Genomic DNA, 26705 nt, shown 5'->3' on the forward strand with positions numbered 1-26705 from the left:
TGCATGTGTTGGATGGACGGACGGATGAATGGATTTTATGTGCATGCATATCAACAGGGCAAGCCATTTTGCCACAACTGCTAAAAGTCAATACCTTCTCATAACTGTAGGGGGAGCTTGAGAGGAGAAACAACATTGCAGCTTTCCAAAAATGTAGGTAGGTAGGCTCAATATAACCCCTACCTTGACTTTCTGAGAAACTTTATTGACAGTTGACACCCTTGTGCTGGTGTTAATGTCTATATAAGTTTCTGTTTTGTGGCGGTAAATTTTACTCAGTTGTTGGAACTTGTTTGCACTGCATACATCCCAGAATAAACATACAGGACATCAGAGAGCTATGGAACAAGTTTCTAGTTTATGTTATACACCAAAAAGAAAAACCGACCCTTGACTGATTGCACTTTTATTGCCCTTTGTAAGACTACAGTATATGGTATGTGTAGACTATTTTGGGGGGAACAATGCAATATTAAGGTGTCTCCGTTCAAGCATACATCACAGCAATTAATTGTTTCTGTGTACATGACAATTTTGCAAATGTTTATTTTTTCATAACAATTTTCAACAATTAGTGTAGATAGGATGCAGTGCCGTCCATTAGCTGTCGGGTGATTTAGGTTAACACGAAATAACGAAAAGGAAATAAAGAATATAAAAGACAAGAATAAAGAAAAAGACCCTTAAACTAAAAGTTCCAAGGTACTTCTGGTCAAAATGTCCAACTTGAGTAAAAAAAAAAAAAAAACAGACTTTTGTGACCGCGCGTGTGCGCGCGGTGCGCGCGCGTGCGAGTACTTTTGGTTGCTTCTTTGGTCGTCTTTACTGTGCTCGAGTGCAGAGAGAGAGAAAGGAGCAACGGGAAGCAGTGGGACCAAAGAGGCAACCGGGGCAAGAGACGTTCCGAAAATTAGCTTCCACTTCATTGCAAACGTTCCGCTGCAGGTTGGTTCTGTTTTTTTGTCATGTCCATGTTTTCATTCAACTTGGCTCCATGTTGCATTTGGAGTGCTTGATTGTTGTGGGCTCTCTGGTTTTTCATGCCTTTTATGTACAATACGGGTATACAAGTTGGAGAGAATGGATGATGAAAAACGATGTCATAAAGGCGTAAAAAAAAATAAAAAAAAATAGTCCAACGTCACTGTGCACTTGTTGTGCCGCAATTGTTGTGAATGCGTATCCTTGCGTTGTAGATTCAAGCATCTTGCCATGTCTTGCACGGTGTGTGGAGGTACGTACGAGCGTTTGCAAAAATGACAACAAACAAGCGTGCATGGAATGTGCACCATTCTGCGTTTTCATGCAGCGTGCATAATGACGTAAACCGTACTGAATCTTGATTTTTGTATATGCAAGAAAGGAAAGCTTAGTTGCCGTTGTTCAGTGGAAGACGCGTTTTGCTGTTGATGCTGCACACTAATAGTTCAGGTATGAGGAAATATTAATACACCTGCTTGCATATAGTGTCGCGCCACTCAAAATGAAATCTGATCATGTTCTGGGTTGGAATAGCTTTACACCGAGCTATTTTTAACTACCACGCTCACCGCCTCATTGTTGTGTACAGCACAGTGAATTGCGCCCTATTGAGGTATTCACTGGATGTGAATGGAGCAGCATTGAAGGGAAAAACAAACAGACACACTTAACTGGCAGCGCTGATTGTCAAAATAAACAAATCTCTGAACATTTCCATGTATTATAGTGTTTGCTAATGTTTATGGGCTGCATATTCCCTCAAATAGTTACTTTAAAAGACCCTCTCAAATCGTGGTGTCAAACGCAAGACCTGCGGGCATTTGTCATTTTATGTGCACTTTGGATTTATTTATTGGAACATTTACATCAGTTACACACAATTAAAAAGATTGTCACCATTTTTTCCCTTAATTTTTGTTCAAAAAGTTATCCAGCCATCAAAAAATTACGGCAGGTAAGTCACGGACGAGATAGCAACCAAGTGTGGCACAAGAGGGAGAAGGGAACTGAAGAGTTGGCACTTTGGGGTGCGGTGCAGCAGGGAGAGGCAAAGACGTCAAGCACAAGCAATAAGTTGGGGCAGGCGGCGTTCGGGTGTAGTCAGTAAGTGGAAACAAGCACAAAAGCAGGAACACGGGCAGCATAACGGAGCGAACTGACAATGTGCTGGCGGGAGCCGTGCCCTTATATTGGGAACTGGTTGAGCGGGTAATGAGTTCTACTTCACTGAGTAGGGCTGTAAACAATGATTGACAGGGAACGTTTTGGGTGAGTGGCAGATGGCACGAGCACGTGACAGAACCTCGTCTCCTGACATCCCCAAACCAACCCCAACATGAACCCCATCTGAAAAGTCCGTCTCCCAAGCGCCGTCATCGGACAGAACCACAGAATGTCTCTTCCTCATACGCGGTTTCGGGAGGCGCCGAACAGGATCGGGAGCGGATGCAGGTCCGGTGGCAGGAACTGAAGCGGGCACAGGAACTAAATTGGACCGTCTCCAAAGACCCCTCCAATTGACGGCTGGTCAGGGTACACGGCATAAACAGCTGGGATGATAGCATATTGCGGAGCTGATGTTAGGAGCCATCGAGGAGGTGGGACCGGGGTCTTCAGCCGTCGAAGAGACCGGGCCTGAGTCTGCAGTCTAAGGGGCGACAAACCAGGAAGCTTACTAGAGTGGGAAGGTAAGCAAACTGAGCCCATACGGGTTTTCAGCTGGCTGGGTCCGGGCTGGGCTTTAGCTGAGCAGGACGCCACTCGATGGTCCTTCACCCCCACAGTACAGGCACAGGTCGTACTGAAAACGACGCTGGCGTTCCACAGGAGTGAGGGAAGCACGCCCTAACTCCGTGGGCTTAGGCCAGCTTGACTGGGTGGGAAGAGCATTTGAGAAGTGCTGGCTGGCCGAGAAAGAGTGCCGGTCACGGGCGGACGGCAAGTAGGGTTGAGCGTCTGGCCAGGGTTGCTCATGAGACCCGAGGCGTCGAGCAGGCAGCACGTCTGCGGAGAGAGGGGAGAGGCTTCTTCTCCGTCTCCCTCCTTTGCCGCTCTACGCATCCCATCAGGTCCATGGCGTCCTCAACAATACGGGGAAGGTCGTAGGAGACCATCTCAGTTGGAGGTCGAAAGGGATACGGCAATTGGAGATGAACGCTCGAGCTTGTTCTGAGTCTTCGTCGAAGGGGTTGCCAACCTTGGGCTCTGGAACGTCCGGCGCTGAGAACAGGGCTGCTGATGGCCAGGTGTCGGGTTCAGCAGGGGGTCGTGCTAACTGGGTGGAAGCAGATAGAGTTAGGTTCTTGAGGGCATTGAGAGCCTGTACTAGCTCCTGATGTTGCTGCTGCTGAAGCTGCTGATGTTGCGGCAGGACGATCTGGGTTAACGTTGCCATTTCCTCGGATATCCGATTGATGTCCCACTCTGAGCCCAACAGACGGTCCAGAGTCCGTTCGCTGGACGCCTTGTTGGTCAGTTCGTGCTGTCACGGAGAACCTTACAAAACAGAACAACCAAGTGGGGCGTGGTCTTTTATTGGCAAGAGGGAGAGGGGAAGTGGAGAGTTGGTACTTTGCGGGTGCGGTGGAGCAGGAAGGCAAGGCGAAGACGTGGTCAGGAATGAGCAATGGATCAGGGCAGGTGGCATTCGGGCTTCAGTCATTGTAGTGATGGCAAGCAAGGTCGGCAACCGGAAACAATAAGTGCAAAAGCAGGAACAGAGAGAACACGGGCAGCATAACTGGACAAACTGACAATGTGCTGGCAGGAGCGGTGCGCTTATATTGGGAACCATTGAGCAGGTAATGAGTCCTAATTAACTGGGCATAGCTGTAAACGATGAATGACGGAAAGTTCTGGCTGGGTGGCAGATGGCACAACACGTGATGGTGCAATTACGCTGGATGTGATGGGTCTAAGATAGAGGGCACTATTGCGCCACCCTACCGCCCATTTGAGTCACAAAAACAAAAATAAAATATGAATAAAAAACCCCTTCAAAATCTATATATAATGTTTTAGATAAGTAAGAAAGTCTACAATTATTGATGAGTAAAAAATGAATTTATCTCAGGCGTGTCAAACAATCACATACATACAGCCTAGGGTCATTCCCCAGCCTCATTTTTTAAATGTTTTTTTCTTTGAAATGCCTTTCTTAATTTGAGTGTCATAATAATTTCACACACTCAACCTAAGTCATATGGCACTTCATAATAACCGTCGGTTGTAAGAAAGTGCTGTGCATAAGTGATAAAACAAAATGTAGTATCTCTACAAATGTAACTTCCTGTGGCATTCAAATAGCTTCTCTTGTGCTCTTTGAATGGAGTCGAAGCAATAAATATAATACATTGCTGTTTATTATAGCGCAATGACTCACATAATTTAAATTGTTACTGTTGTACTTGTCTGCATCCTTCACTTACCCCAAAGAAGGCAAACTAATGATGTTGCACTTCCTTAAAATAAACTTTGTACTTGCTGGTTTCATTTTAAAATTTAGCAACTCTACACCATCCAAATGAAGAAATCATCACCTTTGTCAAGCTAGACCCTTTTCTGTCTGGGAAAAAAAGGGTAATTACTTGTAATAAATAAGCTCATCGTTTTCTCCTACAAATATGAACACGCTTGTGCCAATTTGAGATTAGTTGCTGTCTCTTTGGCAACTTGATCATGTGCAACAATAGGATTCATCTGTATGCTTTTTTTTTTATGCCTAAACAGTTAAGCTGTGCAGCACAGGAGTTTACTACACAAACCCCAATTCCAATGACGTTGGGAAGTTGCGTAAAATGTACATAAAAACACAGTACAATGATTTGCAAATCCTTTTAAATTTGCATTCAATTGAGTACACAGTGAAGACAGTAGGAACTATATTTTCTTAATACTTTTACTTATATTTCAAATTCCAATCAGCAGTTAACAGGGTGTATTATTATTTAAAGTATATTTGCACACAATTCATTTAATGCCATGATATTTCTCTGGGTAGTCTCATTTGGAAAGATAGACATGCCAGAAAAGATGACAATAATAGCTACACCTCCAGAATCCCCCCAAATTGTCTTTATAAAGAATGCAAAACAATGTGTTTGTTACTGTGGTTGTTGTGGTGTATTAAAGTGTATTGCTGAGGGTAGCCCAAGTATTCTTTATGTCAGGGGTGTCAAACATTTTTTTCGCGGGCCGCATTGTAGTCATAGGGGCCATTATGACTCAATAAATGTATGAGCACCTCATACACAGTAAAAGCTACAAAACAAACTGACAAATCAGACGAGTAAAAAAATACATGTTTGTTTTTTTAAAAAAAATATATATATATTATTAAAGTGAAGACAATTTGCAATTCTAGTAATGACACGAATTTGATGCACAGTTTGTCTTCGCGGGTCACATAAAATGATGTGGCGGTCCGTATCTGGCCCCCGGGCCTTGAGTTTGACACCTGTGCTTTATGTATACGGTAGCCAAAAATGCAATATAAAACAGACATGACATAACGTGAGATACGTAATGTATTGGAGTTATTTATACACGGCGTATTGCATACATGTATGACACCTGCGTCTCTTGCATTAGGGGAGAAAACGCGCATATGGTCTTCTGACGTAACGCCACCATGCAGCCGCGGCTGTGTGCATGTGCGTGTGCGAGTGTGGGATTAGATCAAGGGAAACGTCGTGCCTCCATTCCAAGTGAACACAACAATCTCTTTTATTAGTGGCCGCCAGGGAAAGCGTATACGAACATCCGTGGGCAATGAACGCCGCGACCGCCGCGACCTGCCTGCTCGCGGCCGGCTTCGGTTGGTTCCTGTGCGGCCGCGATATCTTACTGTGGCCGTTCCGTGTCAATCCGACAGAGCCACCCTCCATGCCCGAGCCGGGGGCTGCTCCCAGGCGGAGTCCGCAGGGAGTTCCGTACACCGACCTAGAGCACATCGTCAACGCCGATGGACTGCACCTGTTCTGCCGCTACTGGGAACCGGTCGGCCCGCCAAGGTCAGTTCGGTGCGGGGGTGGGGAAGGGGGCGTGGGGGTGAGTGGAGACGCGGATCTCGCGTTTGTCTCTGTAGCTGTAGTTAAAGATCACTATTAATATTTTTCGTTTTTAATTTCAGTAGTTAAATGTGATACAGTTGGCTATTTTGGGCATCTTTCCTTCATGCATATGTGGCTGTGGCGGAAAAAGTAACAGATGTACATGAAATTGCATGCAGAGTGACAGCAAGGAAAATGTGACAGAATGTGCAGGACCACAAACATCTGGAGTCAAGAAAACCTTTTCACAGATAATATCTAAATAATTAGTTTACTGCAAATACTGAGCCGTGGACATAATATCAACCCATAATAACCCAGGGTTATTGATTAGGCTGGTTATTAAAAAAGATAAAATAAACAAAGATAAAATGACAGATGAATTGGCATATTTTTTTACGCTGAATCTTAACTGCTTTGAGAATGATGATGCCTTCACCTAACATCCAGTGTCCACCATGTCAAAGACTGTACGCCCTTTGCGTGCTGATTTTAAAGGGAATGAGAACAGCAGTTTCATTGGCTGTGAAGCATGTTGTCTGTGTTCACGCCCACAACTGCGTAAAGTGCCTCTTTATAACTGCGCCAAACTGCGTGCGAACATACGTAACCTTGGTGTTTCTTGCCCCCTCACGCAATTTGATCACACTACAAGCCAGACTTGTGGTGGGCACAAATATAGAGCCCATGAGGTCAAACAGAACCTCCATAGAACACAGTGGAAGATTGCCTTCCTCCAAAAAGGAAGGCTACAGGAAGTAGCTGAAACATGTAAAGCAAGTAAAATCTTCCCTGTCTAACTAAAAGAACTGTTTAAATGGTTGCCAGCCAGTCGCAGCAACACCTACATGTATACTGTCGCTGAGTGGGAATCGAGCCCACGCTACTTGCACACATGTTAAACAAGTGTACCCCAACGCCAGCATTGACCTAGTTAATAAAACATATACCAGTGGTTCATAACCTGGGTTCGATCGAACCCTAGGGGTTCGGTGAGTCGGTCTCAGGGGTTCGACAGGGCCTCCACTGAGGAGGTCCGAACAAACCTGATTTATTGTGTAAATTCTGATTTACCAGTATGGAACTTGTTGTGAGTTCATGCATTGTGTTGGTTTTGTTCTTTGAACAAGGTGATGTTCATGCATGGCTCATTTTGTGCACCACTAAAAAAAATATATGTCTAGAATTTAACAAGAAAAAAAAAATCACTAACGAGGGGTTTGGTGAATGCGCATATGAAACTGGTGTGGTTCGGTACCTCTAACAAGATTAAGAACCACTGATATATACACAGAGTACAGTTAAATGACAAGGACATGTCAATGTATGACAGAAAGGCCATTGGTAAATAAACAATGGGGTAGTTTAAAAAGAAAGCACATATTTTGTTCTGAAGCCGTGCAAACAGTGATTTTGGTCAAATATTGACATGAATGGCGTGTCATTGTACCTTGAGGATAGTGGTAGCAAACAGCAAAGGGAAGAAGGAAATTCATCCTCAGTTTTCATCGATACTTTATTTATCCCAGGGGGAAATTCACAGTTTCCAGCAGTATCCGTATGCCAGAGCGGGTAATGAAATATAAAATATGAGTGCAATGAATGTGTTATGCAACAGACACACTACAACCTGTTTCAAGTGCATCACATAAAATTTTTGTTATTTGCCTAAACCTAGTCTTTTACAAATGATTTGAATGAAATTTAGTGATCATGATGAGTGAAATGCAATTCTCTTGGATGTAATGGTTTCCGTATTATTTTCAAAATTTTCAAAAGCTGTAGATAAACAAGATTTACCTCCTTGAGCCACCTGATAAGCAAGACCATTTGTTTTTCTCTCTCTCTCTCTCTCTCTCTCTCTCTCTCTCTCTCTCTCTCTCTCTCTCTCTCTCTCTCTCTCTCTCTCTCTCACATATATAAAACAAAACACCATAGACTGGTTGAATGAGATGGGGTCAAAGGTCAGCTGCTTCTCAAAGGCCCCTTTCACTAGAACTAGGAAGTGGGTGAAAGGTTTTGGGCTGGAGGGGAGGGGCCTCAACAATGATTGACAGACCATCAAACAGATGTCCAACTGAGGCTTTGAACCCACATGGAGTGCAATCATCACGTCATATGTACACGTCGGGGTCATGGCGCCTCAACTGCTTCGTAACTGACACTCAGGCTGTGTAAATGGGTCACTGCTTATACACATTTGTAGACTGATGCCGTCTGGCTTGACTTCCTTCCCTGTTTTGAGTTTGTGTTCCCTGCTGTTAGTGTTACACTTGGACACAGGGCACACAAATACAATAAAAAAAGAGACCTAAATTGACCTTTTGTGTGTAAAGCAGAGGTCATGAATAATGCAGGAAGCGAATGCAAAATTATGAGGTCTGCCTTAAGAGTAAGAGTTCAAATACTTTTTTTTTTTTACAACAATGTGGAGTTTATTACTGTTACAGATCACCCTACTAGTTTTGAATTTATGCACATAATAGATATTTTCTTTATTTATGTTCTTAGTCACTCCGGTTTCCTCCCACGTTCCAAAACCGTGCTTGGTAGGCCGATTGAAGACTCCAAATTGTCCCTAGGTGTGAGTGTGAGTGCGGATGGTTGTCTGTCTCTGTGTGCCCTGCGATTGGCTGGCAACCTGTTCAGGGTGTCCCCCGCCTACTGCCCGATGACGGCTGGGATAGGCTCCAGCACGCCCGCGACCCCCGTGGGGACTAAGCTGTTCAGAAAATGGATGGATGGATGGATGTTCTTAGTCAACTAATATTGTTGTTTTTCCAGCCTTTTGATTGTCTAACTTGAGGGATTGTTTTCATTTCTACCAAGAGTTTTTTTTCCAAACCTGTTGTATGTGGACAACGGACATAGAAATCCGTTTCCCCACAGAACTGCATGGAGCCTATCCCAGCTGACTTTGAGAAAGAGGTGCTGTAAAACCTGGACTGGTCGCCAGTCAAAACGGAAAGCACATGTCTGTGCTGTCGGCTGGAAGTAATGAAGTTAGTTTAGAAATTGTTGACTGTCAGAAAAACAACTCAGAGGTCGCGCCAGACATAAATTGTGTAGTTGTATGTGTGTTCCTTTTGTTTACTAATTTAATTGAATAATTGTGTTCAGATTGATACGATCTTAGCTGTCATAGAAATGCAACAAGAAGTAAATTACAAAATTGTTGTGATGCTGGTTTCATGCCGCTTTGAATGTTAATCCCCTCTGCGGTGTATATTCTCACTTTTACCTCCTCTCACTTTTAATGTTCACAAAAAATCCAGTTCATCCTTTTTGTCAGTAGCTGAAATTCTTTTGTATGTTGGCATTCCACGACATCATCCATTAAATTAGTTCCAAATCACGTTTGATGGTCGCCAAACTAATGTGTTTTAATACCACAAGATGGTGAGGGTGATGTAGAGCCAAATAGATTGTCATAATCTAATTCATCAGACCTCAGTTGCATTCGACTCTAAAGGCTCCACGGTAGTGGTAATAAGCATTGTCTATGTTTATCTTGTCACGCTTCCTTTCATTCAATGTGATTTATCATCTGGGTGCCTTTGATAGTTACATAATATTCTCTTTTAGAGTGCATTTTGTGCTTGGTTGATAAAAGTTTGTGAAAGCCTAGAATCATCTTCTGGCAGCTAGACTAGCACATGAAAGGGATTAGGCTGTACTTGGAGTAGCTTTGCATACAAGAGAATGCAACGGATTTTCTTTCTCTTTCTCTCTCATATTTCTCTTTCTTTCTTTCTTTCTTTCTTTCTTTCTTTCTTTCTTTCTTTCTTTCTTTCTTTCTTTCTTTCTTTCTTTCTTTCTTTCTTTCTATCTGTCTGTCTCTCTTTCTCTTTCTTTTCCTCTCTTTTGCTCCGTTTCTTTACTTTCTTTTTCTCTGGCTTGCTCTCCCTCTGTGTGTTTTCACAAGGCTTTTTATAGACTTGGGGTCTGTTCTTCTGTAAACTTAAACATTGTGGGAGACTAGTGAATCCACAATCCCCATGAAGACAGTAATGGAGAAATATGAAGTCTCTTAGGAATTTGACTTTATTTTCAGTAAATGATCCATTGTTGTAATTTTTAAATGTAATTGAATTTGAAAATCTCAAAATGTTCTGATCTTTTTATCATTGGTGCCTCAAATGATGATGGACGTGGGATTACGCAAGGTGGCCAGGCCTGCATCCATGTGGGCAGAGTGGGCACAGCCCAAAGAGGCAAACAAAGTTACCCTTCCCATGACCTCAGCACCTAAAAGGGGGGGGGGGGGGGGGGCAGGAGATCGAGTGCCAAGAGAGCTGGGTTGCAGTCAGGGAAGCTTGGCTACAGGTTCTATGGACGTAGAATGTTTCCTCTCTTGTAGAGAAGAAGCTAGGACTGGTGTCCGAGTTTGAGAAGTTACTCCTATATGTCAGGCAAGGAAGAGCAAAGTCTTGCCATACATTCAAAATACTGTTTATAGTTTTATGTCAATTATAGTTTAGTGGCAAACACAACTGACTGCCTTTGTGGATTGATCCCTCCTCTTATTTCTGAAGTTGTGCTTGTACAATGGTCGACAGTCTCTAATGAATCCTGTGATCGATGACCAATCATAGAGTTTAGTCATCCCCCATATCCACCAGCATCCATGTGACCCTGGATAGGGCAAGATGTAAAAATGACTAGGTATATACATGTTTCTGTCAATGTCACTTTTATTCCACTTCCTTCATGTTAATTTACCGTCATTTTACTTACCGTCATTGAAAAACCAACCTCTTTAAACAGAATGTACCAAATGTCACGTGTCATTATGGTCAGTATTGTCTGTTTTGTAGTCTGTACTGTGTTCATCTTTACAGTAAAACCAGATTAGCTCCATTAATCTCCAACTGCCCCCTCAGTGTGTGAGTTCAAATGTGTTATGCCTAAACAAAGGCTGCTATTCACTCCTACTGTTGTATAGAGACACTGCACGCACACACACGCACACACACAAACTTGAATGCACATGCTTGTTCGCTCTGTGCCAAATTGAGCAGTGGAAGTCTTGTGAGGCAAGACAGAGCAGCAGTGAGTAAAGTTAGAGTGATTTGTTAACAAGGCTTGATCATGAACAGCAACCGTTTGCTTATTGGTGGTGTCACTGAAAGCATTTCAAATAATCATTACTGATTGACACTTATTTTTTGTTTTTGAGAGAACACCGGGGTGTTTCACATTTTTCTATAAGATGTTTGTCATGCACTGATGGTAGAGGTAACGCTTCGCAAATCATATTATATTTTAGAGTATATAATGAGAATAATTGCTTGCATACTTCATTGCTGTGTAAGCTGTCAGTTTTGTTGGGAGTAAAGAGATATATTTGCATTAGTCTCCTTGTCTCATCATTCATTGCATATCCACTAATGGTGATCCCAAAGTGAGTGGTAATGTTATATATCAGTGCTAGCATGTACACCACAACCATCAAGTTTCTCGACTTAACAAAGCACTTCACATATAACAATGGGACAACCACAAATACAGAGAAAAGAGTAAATTGAAACACAAAGGAATATATAGTAGCAGAACAATCACAGTCGAAAGTCACTCAAAAGCCAAATAATTAATATGAGTCTTCAAACAAGTTTTAAAAATAGACGGGGGGGTGCCTATCATTTAAGGGGAGGTAATTGAAAAGGCTCGATCCTCTCTGAGGCTACGCTTAGTCCTCGGCACTTCAAGGAGTGTCTGGTCTGCAGACCTGAGGTACTTGACAAGTTCGTAGGGGTGGAGGAGCCCAGAGAGGTAAGCTGGGGTGAGGCCATTTAACCTTTTGAAAACAAATCGAAGTATCTTAAAATGCAGTCTAAAATCCACTGGGATGTCACGCGCGGAATGGAGCAGGGTGACATTGTGCAGCTTGCACCAGGGTTTATTGATGGGAAAAGGGTGGTGGAGGACAGGATAAGGGGAACAAACACAGGCAGAAGAACATGGCAACGAATAGGCAGCAGAAACGGGTGGGAACCAAACATGGGGATGCCCAGACAGAGTGAGCAGGGTAAACAGGATAAACAGGACGATCTAACAGGGAGTGATACACGGACAAGACGGGTAACAAAGGGTGGGTGACAGTGATTATGGTTACAGGTAGGACACAGGTAGGGAGGGGCGAGAGCAGACAGAGATGCGAACGGGCACTATGACAACGAAACGCGAAATGTGACACACGGGGCTAGCAGGAGGAAGGTGTGGAGAAGCTCTGCGGAGGCGTGAAAAATGGCGATCGGCACACCCGAGGAGCAGAGACGTAATATGGGAGCCAGTGCAGGGAGGCCCTAATTGGGGTTATGTGGTCCCTCTTACGAGCTCCAGATAGGAGGCAAGCGGCATCATATATAACTTACTCCTTTCTGTGGTGGGTGAGCTTGGGTCTATACCAGCTGAATTTGGCCAGAAGGCAGGGGTGCTGTTGATTCTCACTCACAATAGCACCTATGGCCAAGGTAGTCATCAGTCAATCCAACATTCATGATTTTAAAGTGTAGGAGGAAGCTGGAGGACCTCATAAAAACCCACACAAGGATGGGCAAAATGTAAACTCCCTTTTTTGTTTATCACTTTTTATGTCCCTTCCCAGGGCGCTGGTGTTCATCGCCCATGGGGCCGGGGAGCATTGTGGGCCGTACGATGAGATTGCACAGAGACTGAAAGAGTTGTCCCTGCTGGTCTTTGCACATGATCACGGTAAGCCACCATTCTTGCACATGTTCACACCTACTGTAATAACTAGCTCAAACACGCTGGGACATGTACAGACATTCGTAGAAAGTAGCTCCTCCCTCTTTGCAAGACTGCATCACATTTTTTCGTTTATCCTTTGCACAAACTTTGTATACCGTATTTATTCTAATTATCACCCATATTCTAATACTCGCCCAGTGTGTGTTATCGATGACATAAATAAAAAACATTGATACCTATAATTATCGCCCATGCTGCTAAAAATTCCCCCCAAAACTCACGTTTTTCTCCGCAACCGCATGCCGACGTCATTGCGCAAGTTTAAATATGACTGATTTGACAGCACGTCAAATGTTCGTTTTAAATTGTTTTTCTCCATAAACTATATATATATATATATATATATATATATACCCTGACTATCATCATAGTCATCATAGTTCTGGATTGACACATTTTCTGATTGGGCCAAGGAAAACAAAACCACGCGAATCTTTCCTGGAAATATCTGATTTGAGATGGAAAGGAAGGAAAGGAAAATAAACGTACATATTATTGCCCATTTCAGTGCCCCAGTTCCGGGTATTTGCATCATGCTCAAGGACGCCACAACCAGTCTGTGGGATGTTGAGGGTAGATAGCAGAGAGCGGTTTCCATCCATCAACCACTTGGTTCGGGGCCCTGCAAGCTTTCACTGTGCCACTCTGATAAAGGCTGTGAAATACTGTCTTGCAGTGATGGAATATTTTCCATAGCCTGCTGAATGTCACCCTTTGTTGTTATCCTTGCAAAGTATCTTGTGGTAGTTATCAAGCAAGCATGCATAAAGCTACCATATTATACCTCAGTCAGCGAACGTTCATTTACACATTCTTAGAATAATGTTAAAAATATCACATAGATTTGCATAATTTTCACCAATGAATCATGGTGGGGAGAATAATATGAATTACATTATATGTCAAGCAAAACTGGACTTAATAGCAAAAGAAAAACTAAATTTACAGAGAAATGTAGCAAAATAGCAGGAACCAGGTCAGACTGGGCAGAACAAATCACCATTGCATTATTTCACCCCAGATGCCAAATTGCTGCATGCTTAGAGTCCAATATATATGTTAATTTAAAAAAAAAAACGAACAATTGAATTTTGTCAGTAATGTTTGGAACAGCTGGCAAATGACTATTGATTGGCAAGTATCGATGTTAGTGCTGAAAGCTTCCATGTCAACCAAATTATTCAGTCACACACATTAAAACGGCACAAGATGAAGGAGGTCTCGCATGCACGTGAAAGGAATTCATAAGGGGCGTCACTGGAGTTACTGGATCAATGGTTGCCATGGCAACCTACAGCACCTCCCACCTTCTGCTGCATTTGGATCTGCTTCTTGTGCATACGCTCATATGAATGAGTTGACCAGAAATTATTTCAAGTGAAATTTATTCCATCAGAGACATGGAAACAACTGAATGGTATCAAGAAAAAATGATGAGAAATTGAGGGATAGCGATCTTCCATTAAATTTATGACCATTACATTCTAATTATCAATACTTGCCTACTGCCGGATGACTGCTGGGATAGGCTCCAGCACGCCTGCAACCCCCGTGGAGACAAGCGGGATAGAAAATGGATGGATGGAGGGAATATTTGACCTGGAAAAAAAAACAGTTTAAAAATATCTTTACTATTTCAATCAAAATAACCATTACACCATTCACCATTACACCTAGGAGCTCAAGACGAGTTCCAGCCATAACCATAGCAGACCCGGAATATGCGGATGACATCTGCCTAATGTCTGACCGGATGGAGCAAGCACAGGAACTTCTGAGGAGAGTAGAGAGGGAGTATACCCTGGATGCCCCTGGTCTGAATGCTAGGAAAACTGAGGTTATCTCCCCGGCCCATGCACCACTGGTGACAATAGGGGGAAGCATTCTGAAGGAAGTGGAAGACCTTCAGTACCTGGGCTCATGGATCAACTCCACAGAACTTGACCTAAAAGTGAGGCAATAGCATGGCAAATCTCTAAATGGCATGGCAAGTGTGTGGAAATCCAAACTTGCCCGAAATATCAAGCTTCGTTTTTTTGAGGTGACAGTGGAATCCGTTCTCCTATATGCAGAAATCTCTGGATAGGTGCTAGACCAGAATGCTGCGTGTAGTACTAAACACCAGCTGGAGTGAACACCTTACAAACGTACACATCTGTATGAAGGGCTACTGAGGCTGAGTAATAAAATAGCAGTCAGGATAATGAGGCTAGCTGGTCACTGCACAGGCACAGAGAACTCCTGGCCAGTAAACTGGTACTGTGGGAGCCAAAACACGGGCATCGATCAAGAGGGCGTCCCACACCAACATATGTAGACAGACTGAAGAGAGATGTGGGCGCGGAACCTGCTGACGAGCTTGCGGGATGCATGGAGGATCGGTGAAGTGGAGACTCCGATGGATGGCCCGTCTGAAGACGACTAAATGATGATGATGAAAATGCATTCAATGAAAGGCTTTCCTACTAAGGAACGCCATATTCCTAATAAATACCCAGTGGACTCTACGGTTGAGTAAATAAATACCCTTGTCAATATATTAAATACTGTAGGTTTTCCTTCTCCAGGTATTTTCTTTCATTTTTAACTTGATTTTTATTTTTTCGTATCTGTTGTAAACTTGCTGCAAGTAGTGATCAACCAGTTTGGGGAGGGGCTCGAACCTTGTCCTTTTTTTTCTGTTTCGTTGCTTATTGCTATTCTAACATTTGTCTTAACCTCCACAGTTGGGCATGGTCAAAGTGAAGGCGACAGAATGAACATAAAGGACTTTCAGGTGTACATCCGAGACTCACTGCAGCACATTGACCTGATGAAGTCTCGCCACCCCGGCCTACCTGTCTTCATTGTGGGCCATTCAATGGTAGGAGGCATGCGGACAATAGTTTTCGAAATAGGCAGAACACAGTGTGAATGAGTCTAGTCTGGAAAAAGATTTCTTGCATTTTGTCTTTTATGCTATTAATTGTTACTATTTATTTCAATGTTTGTTGCATTCAATAGGACAAACGGGTGTTTTTGCAGTAGAAGAGATCTGCAAGATGCAATGAGTACAAGGAACAATATGTCAATATTTGCTAGTTAAATAACTCACTCAACCTTGTTTTTATTAATTGGTTTTAGTAGTTTGTCGTAAATAATGTAGTAAGAAGAAAACAAGCCACACAAGCTGCGTTTGAATGCGATATATTTTTGTGTCAACTCTGTATAGTCAGTGCTTATCTAAAACATATGCAATTAAATGATGTAAAATCTTCCAACATTATAGGTGAGCACAACTGTAGCTGGGTTTTTAATTTATAGCTCATTTCATTCTATTTGGAAACTGACCACAAACTCATGACCAAATGTGCTGGTCCACATGATCTCATGTTGTCAGTTCTGTAACATGAGATCACCTACAAATAAAAGAAGTGTGGCGATTGGCATTTACCAATAAATGAACTTTTTGAAGTTGCATCGTGGTAGACATCAGTCATGGATATCACCACTCAGTTAACAACAATTACACATGCTCATTGGAACAAGCTGTCCACAATAATAATCAGAATAAATGGAATGTGGGTTTTAATGCAGATGTCCATTTACTTTACTCCCCTTCTATTCTCTTGAAATCAAACTCATCTGGTGTTTAACAGTCTTATCAATTTTATAGTTGCTGTGTTTTCAGAGGCTTCATGTTACAGCTTCCTGTATCCTGTTGCTATTAGATTTGGCTGCTGCTCGTCTGTTTGTATAAATTTCTTTTCATCAGCGGCCAGATGACGCACAAAGGAGGGGAAAATCAACAACCACCTGTGGATTAGACCGAATGTTTGCAGAGATGCCGCTGATAGGATAGAATTCTTTCAGGATCACGTGGTGTCACCACATCCGACTCTTAAGCTACTCTTGTTTCAGCATGCTCTGGTTACATCTCAGAAGGCTGTCATTTAAAGCAATACTGCTTAAAATTTACAGGACATAATTAGCAATTTTACTGTGCTGTGTATGATTTTAGTGATACATAGGGTGTCCCCCGCCTTCTACCCGATGACTGTAGGGATAGGCTCCAGCATGCCCGCGACCCTCGTGGGGACAAAGCGGTACAGAAAATGGATGGATGGTTGTAGTATCGTTGTACAAATAGCTAGTCCAAGGTAGGTGGAGACAAATCACAAGGAACATTATCAGACAGGCCTGTGATGACATAGCGAAGGAACTGAGGATTATGTAACAGGAAGTTTTAAACAGCATTCTTTTTATTTGTGTTTTGATCAAAAAGGTCCCTCATAAGTGAACCCTCACCGGACAGACACAAAAAAAGATTTGTTACGACGCGTATTCTGGCAGAGCATCCGTGTTCTTACTACCCCAGAGTCTAATTTTCAATTTTCTACACGGCCTATTACTTGATTGTGTGTTGGGTTCACTCTTGACTTCGTGTTACGTAGATGGAAGGATTTGAAAGTAAAATACGGACATGGAAGTAAACCACGATGATTTGTATGCAAGTAGACCTGTGAGTGTTTGTTTCTTGTGTCTACAGAAAGTGAGATTCTCTGGTGGGAACTACTTAGTGGCTCTTTTCAGCAAGCAAGCCATTCCACTGGCCAAAGCCTGTTGAATATTCACACAAGTGACAAAGAATGCTCACATAAACAAAGTTGGAGCCAATTAGTCTCCAGACGAACAGGACGGATTCACTTGCACACAAAGTCTTGTGTTGATATGTGCATGGGTGTTTGTGTGTGTTGTTTGATGGTATTACGCCTGTATATAATATTTGCTTTTGGGTGGAGAAACCACATTAGTCAATGCCAAAGGAGGCTTATGGTTATAACACAACTGTCATAACTCTATAGCTCAGCGTTGGTGGGAAGGTGTGGCCTTGCCGTGCCTTCAGGCTATCCCTTTACATTGATCCAATTGTCCATAGAGCAACATCACAAAAAAAACAAAACAAGATGGAAGTTCACACCCACCCAAACAAAAGCTCGATTGTTTTATAGTCTTGTTGGCCTCTCAGTAGTTTTCCCAGAGCTCTTTTCATCAGAACCTCTAACCTACTTTGCTTCCCACTCATGCAAGAAGCCAGACAGTCCTTCCTTACTGTCTGTCACAGACTAGTGGAAGCTCTCAGCATCGCTCCCTCATTGAATCAAAGTCTTTGTTCCATTTTTAACTCCTTGTCCTCAAAGCTATACTCTCCGATTACATGGGTAGTACTCGTTTCAAGTTGATTTATGCAAGTTGTTTAACACACCTCGTAAATGTGCTGCGTTAAAATTTCGACCGATTGATTTGACCCAACTGTTGGTTGTTTTGTGCAAAACAACAAAGGAATCTGGGGCGGTCTATTTTTTAACACGCACACACACAAATCAATCGATTGATTGATACTTAGATAGCGCGATACTTTATTGATGCCTAGGGGAAATTCAGTTGCCAACAGTATGAATGAATAATTGATTACATGAATAAACATAAATACATAAATAGACAATATAAACATCGGACAAGACAAAAACGACAAACAGAAGACAGGAAAATAGATCCGCAGTAGATGCAAAACCCAGCAGGGTGTATGTAATGCTTTGAAACTGTTGCAGAATAGATTAGTTAGGCTACACCCTTAAAATGGCCTGACCCAAGCAGTTTGGAAGAACAGGTTATAGCTGAACAAAGATGTAAATGATATACCATTTTAAAATTTCAAAATTAATATATTTCAGCTTAATCAAGGGCAAAACTGACTAGCTCTTATCTCAGTTGCATTCTGTCATTTCCTGGCGTTGACATAATTCGACCTGCAATTTAATGAGGACCACCTCTGTAATCCAATGATATCTAGTACAACTGCTTAATCAAACAGCCCTAGCCTGACTGTCACTGCCTTCCTAAATAAATTATCTACTCGCTCCATGCAGGGCGGCGCGATATCCATCCTCACAGCCTGCGAGAGACCTACTGATTTTACCGGAGTGGTTCTAATTGGTCCCATGATCCAGATGAACCCAGATTCAGCCACACCATTCAAGGTAAGTCTTATCCGTGCTATTTTTCTATCAGTCGCTGATCTTTTTCCTTTATTGTAATTCTGGTTGCGTTTCATTAAAGTGTATCCTTTAATTAACATACATTTCAGGCATTTTTCTAAAGCAAAAAAAAAAAGATCCTGTCTGACACGATCCACTGGTCAAACATACACGATCCACTGGTCAAACATAAGCAAATGTTTTCTTTACAGGTCTCTGCCAAGTCCCACATTTTAATATAAACAGAACCATGCATTACGACAATATCACTGAATGATTGCCTAACAAGATGACAGAAATAGCCTAATTCTGAAGCGTTACAACCTCTCAATAGGAAGCAATTTCCAAACAATTACACTCAATCAAGTAGAGCAAGACCACAACTTTTTTTTTCTAGCTGTATCCGCTATGTTGAATCTGTTACTTTTTAATATATGGCAAATCGGTTTCTTAGTGTGTTTTTATTAGATTTTTTTTAAAGTAGGCATATCTGTTGTTCCTGGTGCTATCAAGCTACTTTGGGTATTCTGCTATTTGGGCAGATGGTAATAGCCCCAACCAGTTCAACTCAGGTTATATAACATGTTCTTCCGGTCAATATGCTGTCCTCATTAACCGACATGGATCTGATTGTGTTGTATTGAAAATGCGGGTTTGTTGTTTGTGTCTTTGTTTATTCACCGTCTGCAGGTTTTCCTGGCCAAGGTTTTGAACCACATGCTGCCAAACTTTACTCTCGGCTCGATTGATTCCAAATGGGTCTCACGGGACAAGAAGCAGGTGAACAATAGAATTAAAAGGTCTCTTGGGGGAAAATCATGTGCAACCAAATTTAGGTTTTCATTCACTGAGCTAGTGAACCTTTGACTTCATAGTCATGCATCATTAACAGTAGTGGAACATGGGCCTCATAGGAGCTTCTGTGCTGCTGTATATGACAAGCTACAGTGGGTCTTTTAGTTTGTTTTTCAGATGTAATTCTAAATTTGAAGATTATGGTGCACTTGTAATCTAAGTACTTACTTTTTATCTTGGTCTGACAAAATGCGCGGTACAAAGATTAGAGCTATTTGACACACAGTAGATAAAACGTTAAACTGTACTTAATTCTACATTCATCACTCCTTACAACTTACAATCATGTGTGAAAAGGAAAGTTACCTAGAAAGAGGAGCAAAAATCACATTAACCTGATAAAACATAAAAAATAAAAATGGATATTGTACAAATTTATATTTTGTATTGTTAGGTGCAATTGTCCTTTTTAATTTAACAGCTGGCACCGATCACAATAAAATGATGATGAAACGAATGCAGTTGGCATTTTTGTTGCAATTTGATGAATAACACTGGGGAACAATTCTTCACAATTCTGCTGAATTAGATTTATACTGAACTAAAATTGGCATGCTGATTCCAAAATCAATAGTTTTTTGTTTTTTAGAGTTCAAAGTGTTTTTGTTTCATGCAGAAATAGTTCATCATGATGTCTGTAGTCGTTCATTGCAAATGTATGTACTATTAGCATGAGTCTCTCGTTCTAGGTGCAGGCGTACGAAGCTGATGAGTTGAACTTCCACGGAGGGATGCGTGTGTCTTTTGGCATGCAGCTAATGGGGGCGGCGGCTCGCATTGAACGGGAGATCTTGTCCATCAGCTGGCCCTTCCTGCTCCTTCACGGTGACGCTGACAAGCTTTGCGACATTCAAGGTTCTAAAATGATGTTCGACAAGGCTCCCAGCGCCGACAAGAAATTGAAGGTGGGATCAGTGTGTGCTTGTTTACTATTGGACGACATTGTGTTTTTGTTGTTATTCTGCCTTTTTAGTTCTGAATCTAAAATTCAGAAGTGCATGACTGAATGGAAAGAAAAAGAAGTCATGAATCAAATGCTATTTTAAGCTTTCCATAGTGATATAATGATTATATAATATTGACTTTGGCACAATGGTGATCTACATTCTTGAGAAATATAAGTTATGTTGGAAGCTATTTTTCTAGCCCAGAAGTAAGACATCTGGTTCACCAAAACAAAAAATCAAAACACAAAATCCACTGTACTCCCACAAGTCTCGGACATATATGGACTAACAATGCTGCTTACTTGCCGTCAAGAGGAGTGAAGCTATCCGTCAAACTTCTTATGTTGCCAATCTCTAAGCCTGCCTAATGTAAATACATTGATTTCTTTGCGGCATTGTCACGTTATTTTCTGTCCCTACAGTTAAAAAAAAAAGCCATATACGGCATGTAGTTATACCAGTAAGTCCAGGAAAAGTGCTATATGCACATTTCATTGATGCTAATTTAATTTGATGGTATGCGCATGCGTACATCAATCACCCGTTGCACTCCGTTTTCCATTTACCAATATCATCAAATTAGAGTTTACATTATTTGCAATGTTTTTATTGGGCAAAAGTCCAATTAAAACCACTTCCCTTTTGAATATTCTCAAACTGAAAAATGTTTCAGAAGATTTGAACCACTGTAAAAACAACAAAACCATTAAGTTGCTTGTGAATCTTCTTTACTTCTCTTATGACGCTCTTCTTTCAACGTCTTTGCTGAGGCTGTTCCTTCTTTTAGATGTGTTGCAAAAGTGATTGTAGTTTTGTTGTACTTTTGAGGCCTATATTTCTTCTACATTGGCTTTGATGCCAAAAAGGCTTTTGCTGTATGGCGGTTCTGCTACATTTGACCTTTTTTGAAATTTCAATTCATATTTCTTGATGTCATATTAATCTGAAAAAATGTATTGTGTATTTATTTTAACAACATTTTAAATTAATTTGATAGAAAAGTTACACTTTGTCTGTGTAAACTGACAAGTCTCTAATCAGCAACCAATAGCCCACATTTCTAGGAGTTTTCTTGATGTATAGGACAGTATGTCAGACCTTGGGAATGATGATTCTGAAAGGCAAATCAAGGTTCTCGCGTGTATTGTTTCTCGGCAGGTATACGAGGGAGCCTACCACGCCCTTCACCACGATCTGCCGGAGGTGTCGGAGTCCGTGCTAAAGGAGGTGACTGGCTGGATCATAGAGCGCCTTCCCAGCATCACATTGCCATCACCTCAAGGCTCATAGACTTAGGGAACATGTAGAGAGGCCAGTCAAAGCTCCAAGGAAACCACCTTCTTTAAAATACACTGTACAGTACATAGCACCATGGTTTACCTAGAAGTCAGCCCACACCATACTGGTTAAGTGGAAGTACAAGTTCAAGTTGCAGTATGCTCAGGTTTGTAGTGCAATAATGACAATTCTTTGTTTGTGCATATAATGCCAGTTGAACTCCTCAGCCCTCCCCAAATGAATGTTTTATAAATGACACGCAAACCTTTATGGAAGTTACAAATGCTCACTTCTGCATTTCCTAGTCCCAAATTAGTTTTATGCAAATATAACTTAAAGCAATTTCCATTAGCTTGTTCATTAGCGTACGGGCAAAATGTGAAAACAGTTTGTACACAACTGAACATCTAGGCTGGGCATTAATAGCCTTTCCTTGGTTTCTTAGTGATTCGTGCATGAATCGCAATGGTATGATTTAGGTATATTCAAATCTATCCAAATTAAGCATTGATGGAGGTAAAGTAATTGTAGATCAGGGGTGTCAAACTCATTTTTGTTGTGGGCCACAGCGTACTTAAGGTTTCCCTCGTGGGGCCATTAATGACTTAAATAGAAATGGATGGCCGCTCAAACTATCACATACACAACAGAATCCAGTGATAAAAAGTGAAACAATGTAGCTGGTCCTCCAGCAGACCACGTTACCCTGTTGCTGTGGACAATAGTTGGTTCACACGTAAATTATAGTTTGGCTCCAGCTGTATTGGTTCAATGAATGTAGGGTACAACATAAAGGACATGCTAAACTCCACAATAGGATAAATTTTTTTAATAATTTCATGGTTGAGAAGGTTTTTTTTTTAATGCTAAGAATCTACTTAACATATATTTAAGACTAATACAGATTGCAATATCATATTTGTATGTTGTATCACTGCAAAACTGAGAGGAATGAGATTAATTTCTGTGCGGTGGTGCTATCTGAGCCTTTCTTAATAACCATTTTTCCCTTTGTTTGTACTGCAGTAGTGTTTATCCATTCTATCAGCATGGACCTTTTTGTCAGTGCAGCCTCACCCATGCTGCCTCTTGTGGATCGTTCATGCCACTGCTAATGGTCAGTGTCCTGCATTGAATTGGTCATGCAAAAGTCAAATTACTGCTGACCTCAACTCGATTCCTTTTGAAAAGTGTGATAGATGAGCCTCTTGATGAAATAAGATTTTTATTATGCCACCCTATTTGTGGATTTTATGAAAACCTCGACTGCCTTCCCGACTGCAGTTAGAGCACATAAAGCACTTGCATTATAGTACTACATGGACTTGGCACAAGAGACACATTTCAAAGACATGAAGGTGTTTTGCATTGCTAACTTATCAAGCTGTCTGTCTGCTGACACGAGTGCATGTTACTGTGCAACATTAGCATATTATCAGTGGTGGGGCTTTGGGTGATTGAGTGGAAGAAGAGGAGAGAGAACGATGTGCTCGTCGTAACCATGGCAGCACCTTTTATACGTGTGTGTGTGTGTGTCCGTCCTGTTAATTGTGCAGCATGTGAGAGGATGCTGCGCTTTTAGGGCCTGCTTTGTCCAACTGATGTTTGGAGGAGTTTCTTTTGTGTGAGCGTTGACAAATGAGAAGGGATAGTTAGCATTATTAGTACACAGTGTATAATGAGAACAATTTACAGTGAATCCAAAATAGCCTGTTTCTGCTGAAATCCACATCTTTTTTCCCAGACTTAAAATATCCAGACAGTATATATTTCCTCCTACATTGCCATCCACAGAATATTATGTGTTGTTAGAGTTCATCATGTCACTAACTGGCCCAGCAACGTAAACAATAAATGTCGTCATTGGAAGGCAGAATTTATTAGCTAGATATTGAGCCCAGCAACATAGAAAATTCCTATTGGTCACTTGTTGCTAGGAAGAATTCGCGGGGCTGGCCCAGCAACGTAAACAATAAATGTCGTCATTGGAAGGCAGAATTTATTAGCTAGATATTGAGCCCAGCAACATAGAAAATTCCTATTGGTCACTTGTTGCTAGGAAGAATTCGCGGGGCACAAGCTAACTATCTTGCTTGGTCAGAATGTCAAACGTTTGTATTAGTCCCTTGATGTGAAGTGGAAGGGAACAAAATTATCAGACAGTCTCACCAACAGAAACAAATCAGCCTTGTTACGCATTCGTATTGGATGTTTGTTTCGAAGCAGAATCCATGGGATACATGCACAGTTTGCTAAATCAAAGGTCAATGCACAAAATAACTGGCCACGTCACACATTACTGAGATCGTTTTTTTTCGAGGCAGCATTGGCACAATGGCCTATCCAGGAGGCACAGCAACGCATGGTTGTTTTTCTTTGTTGCACTTTAGAGCTGTCACTTGTTGCTAGGCAGAATGCGCGGGGCGCAGGCATTTACCCCTCACTCCTTGAAGCTCAGTATAAAATATGGCCATCATCCAGTCGCACTTGCATGCTGTTTCCTTGGTAACTTGAGGTAGAGATTGTAATAGCTTTGCAAAAAGACAGTCAGATATCTGCCATTGAATTTACCCCCAAAAAAGTCTGAGAGAAGTTCATTTGTTCGCATACATTTTGCTATCAAATAACTATTCTTGTATTGACCCTGTTTTGATGACAGTATACCATCTGCTGGCTCAGTTACAGATCATGATAGTGAACATACAGTATGTAAACATGTTAAGATACACTGTAATGCACTGCAAACATATATATAAACATAGTATTTTTTGGCAACTTTGACATGCTTAGAAATTAACCATATACAATTACTGTGCTCCATTATGTAATGTATATATACACATGAGTGTAATGATCGTATGTAGACAGAGCACCTATTTAGAAATAAAAATCAATGACTGTTCGTCACCAATATTAGGTAAGAAAGACAATTTAATGTGGGTGGGAAATTGATGAGTGATTTGCAGCATAAGTCAGTCAATACCAGTTTGTTTTTTAAACCTTGACTTTATGACTGTTTCTTTTTCAAGTATGACGTGCGATTCTAAAATAGTGTCAAATATACCTTACCGATCTGGGTTTTAAAATTTAATTATATATATTTTTTCTATTTCTGAGAACCTAAATTATGATAAGATACCAGTGGGGCATTTTTGAAATTGTAGTGTTTAATTTTGTTTCAACATAATTGATATAATTTTAACACTGAACAATAGCAGCGCTAAATCAATATTGGGCAATGTGGGGGGTGGGTATTACAATTATTTACATGCTGATGTGTACTGAGCAAATAATCAGGACAATGCACTTTTTTATACCTTGTATCACAGTGTAATTTGTAACTTTTTAACATGGGAATTGGTGTTTTATGCAGTCCCACACATGTATGACCATGTGTTTTTTAATTCTCAATGTTTAAATCAACATTGCATTTTGCAGATTGTGATTCTTAAAAAACATGAATGTTTGAATGCTCTCTTGGCATGTTTTGCTTTATTCCGGAGCATGCATCTTGGGACAAATCTTTCTGTCAACTATGTATTTGTTTTTCAGGAACTGAACTCAAAATTGCATGTATGTGATGATGAAAAAATGGAAACATGAGACATTGAATTAGGCAAAAAAAAAAAAAAAAAAACCCTCAAGTTCAATACCTGATACATTGCTATGTTCCACAAAAAAAAGAGGACAATTCCACAACAGGACCATGTATTGTATTCTTTTACGGTATAGTGTTTGTGCCTTAATGATGCAAGACCATGCCCAAGTGTGACATTGGTGCAATAAAGTCTGACTCCACCAGGATATTTTTGATTTAGAGAAAATAGAGTGCGCTCGATATGTAGTTATTGTTACCTACGTTGAACCGTTCGATTTTTTTAAAATTCTTTTTGTATGTCTGTCTGTCACATCAGTGTGTATTTCTAAAACAACACATGTATTTGAGATCCTGATATTGCGTGTACTAAAATAAATAAACTGCACTCTTACTAAAATCGTATTTGTTTGGTTTGGTTTAATTTTCTTTTCCCCAGTCTGTTGTGTCCTGCCGCATGACAATGTACATTGAACAATACTGAAGTGCAAGTCCCAACAAAGATGTAACTTTATAAATGCGTCATATTTTGGGTCTTACAACGCATGACGCGGATAAACTCAGATACCCAGCATCCACTGCGCGCATCACTCCACCAATCAGAATCGTCCCTTCTCAATTTGCGGAAGTAGCACGCAAACACTGGTGACACGTTAGATAGAAAAAAAGAGCAACACACGATAAAATCACAGACAATGATGACTTAGTGCCAAAAATAAATGCAACCTCAATTATCTGGAATTATTTTGCCTTCAAGAATGATGATATTAAGCAAGCACGTGTGATGTGTGGACGCTGCTGTCTCCCTGTGGCCGCACTGAGAGGTACCACAACTAATTTGTATAACCTTCTAAATCTGCGCCACACAGCTCATTACATCGAGTGCAAAGCCAAATCTGAATGTTGTACGAAAAAAAACAGTTCTGGAGTTTGATTTCAGCCACATGATGAAGGTTCCAAACAGCAGAAATGAATAATGGATGCTATCACCATTTACCGGGTTGCGCAGGGAATCAAAGAACCATTGGCTGCTTGGGCCCTGGATGACGTGCAACAACATAAATGTACCAAACAAGGTGGAAGCCGCTGCACGGGATGATTAGAATAGAATGCAGTCATCTAGCCACCTACTTTGTCCTGCTGTTGGTAAAATAATGCTATTTTCTGCCTCCTTGCCTATTTTTCCCAATATTTTCTGAAATCATCTGTT

General features: G+C 41.2%; 1 protein-coding gene and 1 long non-coding RNA gene across 4 annotated transcripts; one reads left to right on the forward strand and one right to left on the reverse strand.

Annotated features, from left to right (window-relative positions):
• Window positions 1-390: 390 nt before the first annotated feature.
• On the reverse strand, window positions 391-6481 carry LOC148402653 (uncharacterized). Its single transcript, XR_015854801.1, has 3 exons — window positions 5828-6481; window positions 3553-3633; window positions 391-3477 (listed from the first exon to the last, which is right to left on the reverse strand). It is a non-coding gene; the product is annotated as an uncharacterized LOC148402653 (long non-coding RNA).
• On the forward strand, window positions 779-25900 carry mgll (monoglyceride lipase). Of its 3 annotated transcripts, none has more exons than XM_088364441.1 (8): window positions 779-945; window positions 5855-5993; window positions 12640-12746; window positions 15530-15666; window positions 18713-18823; window positions 19511-19600; window positions 20365-20580; window positions 21781-25900. In XM_088364441.1, the coding sequence occupies exons 2-8, from the start codon at window positions 5866-5868 to the stop codon at window positions 21910-21912; spliced, it is 921 nt and encodes a 306-aa protein (XP_088220567.1). In that variant the 5' UTR covers window positions 779-945; window positions 5855-5865; the 3' UTR covers window positions 21913-25900. The 3 variants fall into 3 exon arrangements, with proteins under 3 accessions (XP_088220567.1, XP_088220556.1, XP_088220550.1); XM_088364430.1 differs by lacking the exon at window positions 779-945 and adding an exon at window positions 1180-1234; XM_088364424.1 differs by lacking the exon at window positions 779-945 and having other exon boundaries at window positions 5623-5993.
• Window positions 25901-26705: the final 805 nt, after the last annotated feature.

The sequence above is a fragment of the Syngnathus floridae genome, chromosome 2 (genome assembly GCF_059516105.1).
Source record: "Syngnathus floridae isolate MCC-2025c chromosome 2, RoL_Sflo_1.0, whole genome shotgun sequence".
Lineage (NCBI taxonomy): Eukaryota > Metazoa > Chordata > Actinopteri > Syngnathiformes > Syngnathidae > Syngnathus > Syngnathus floridae.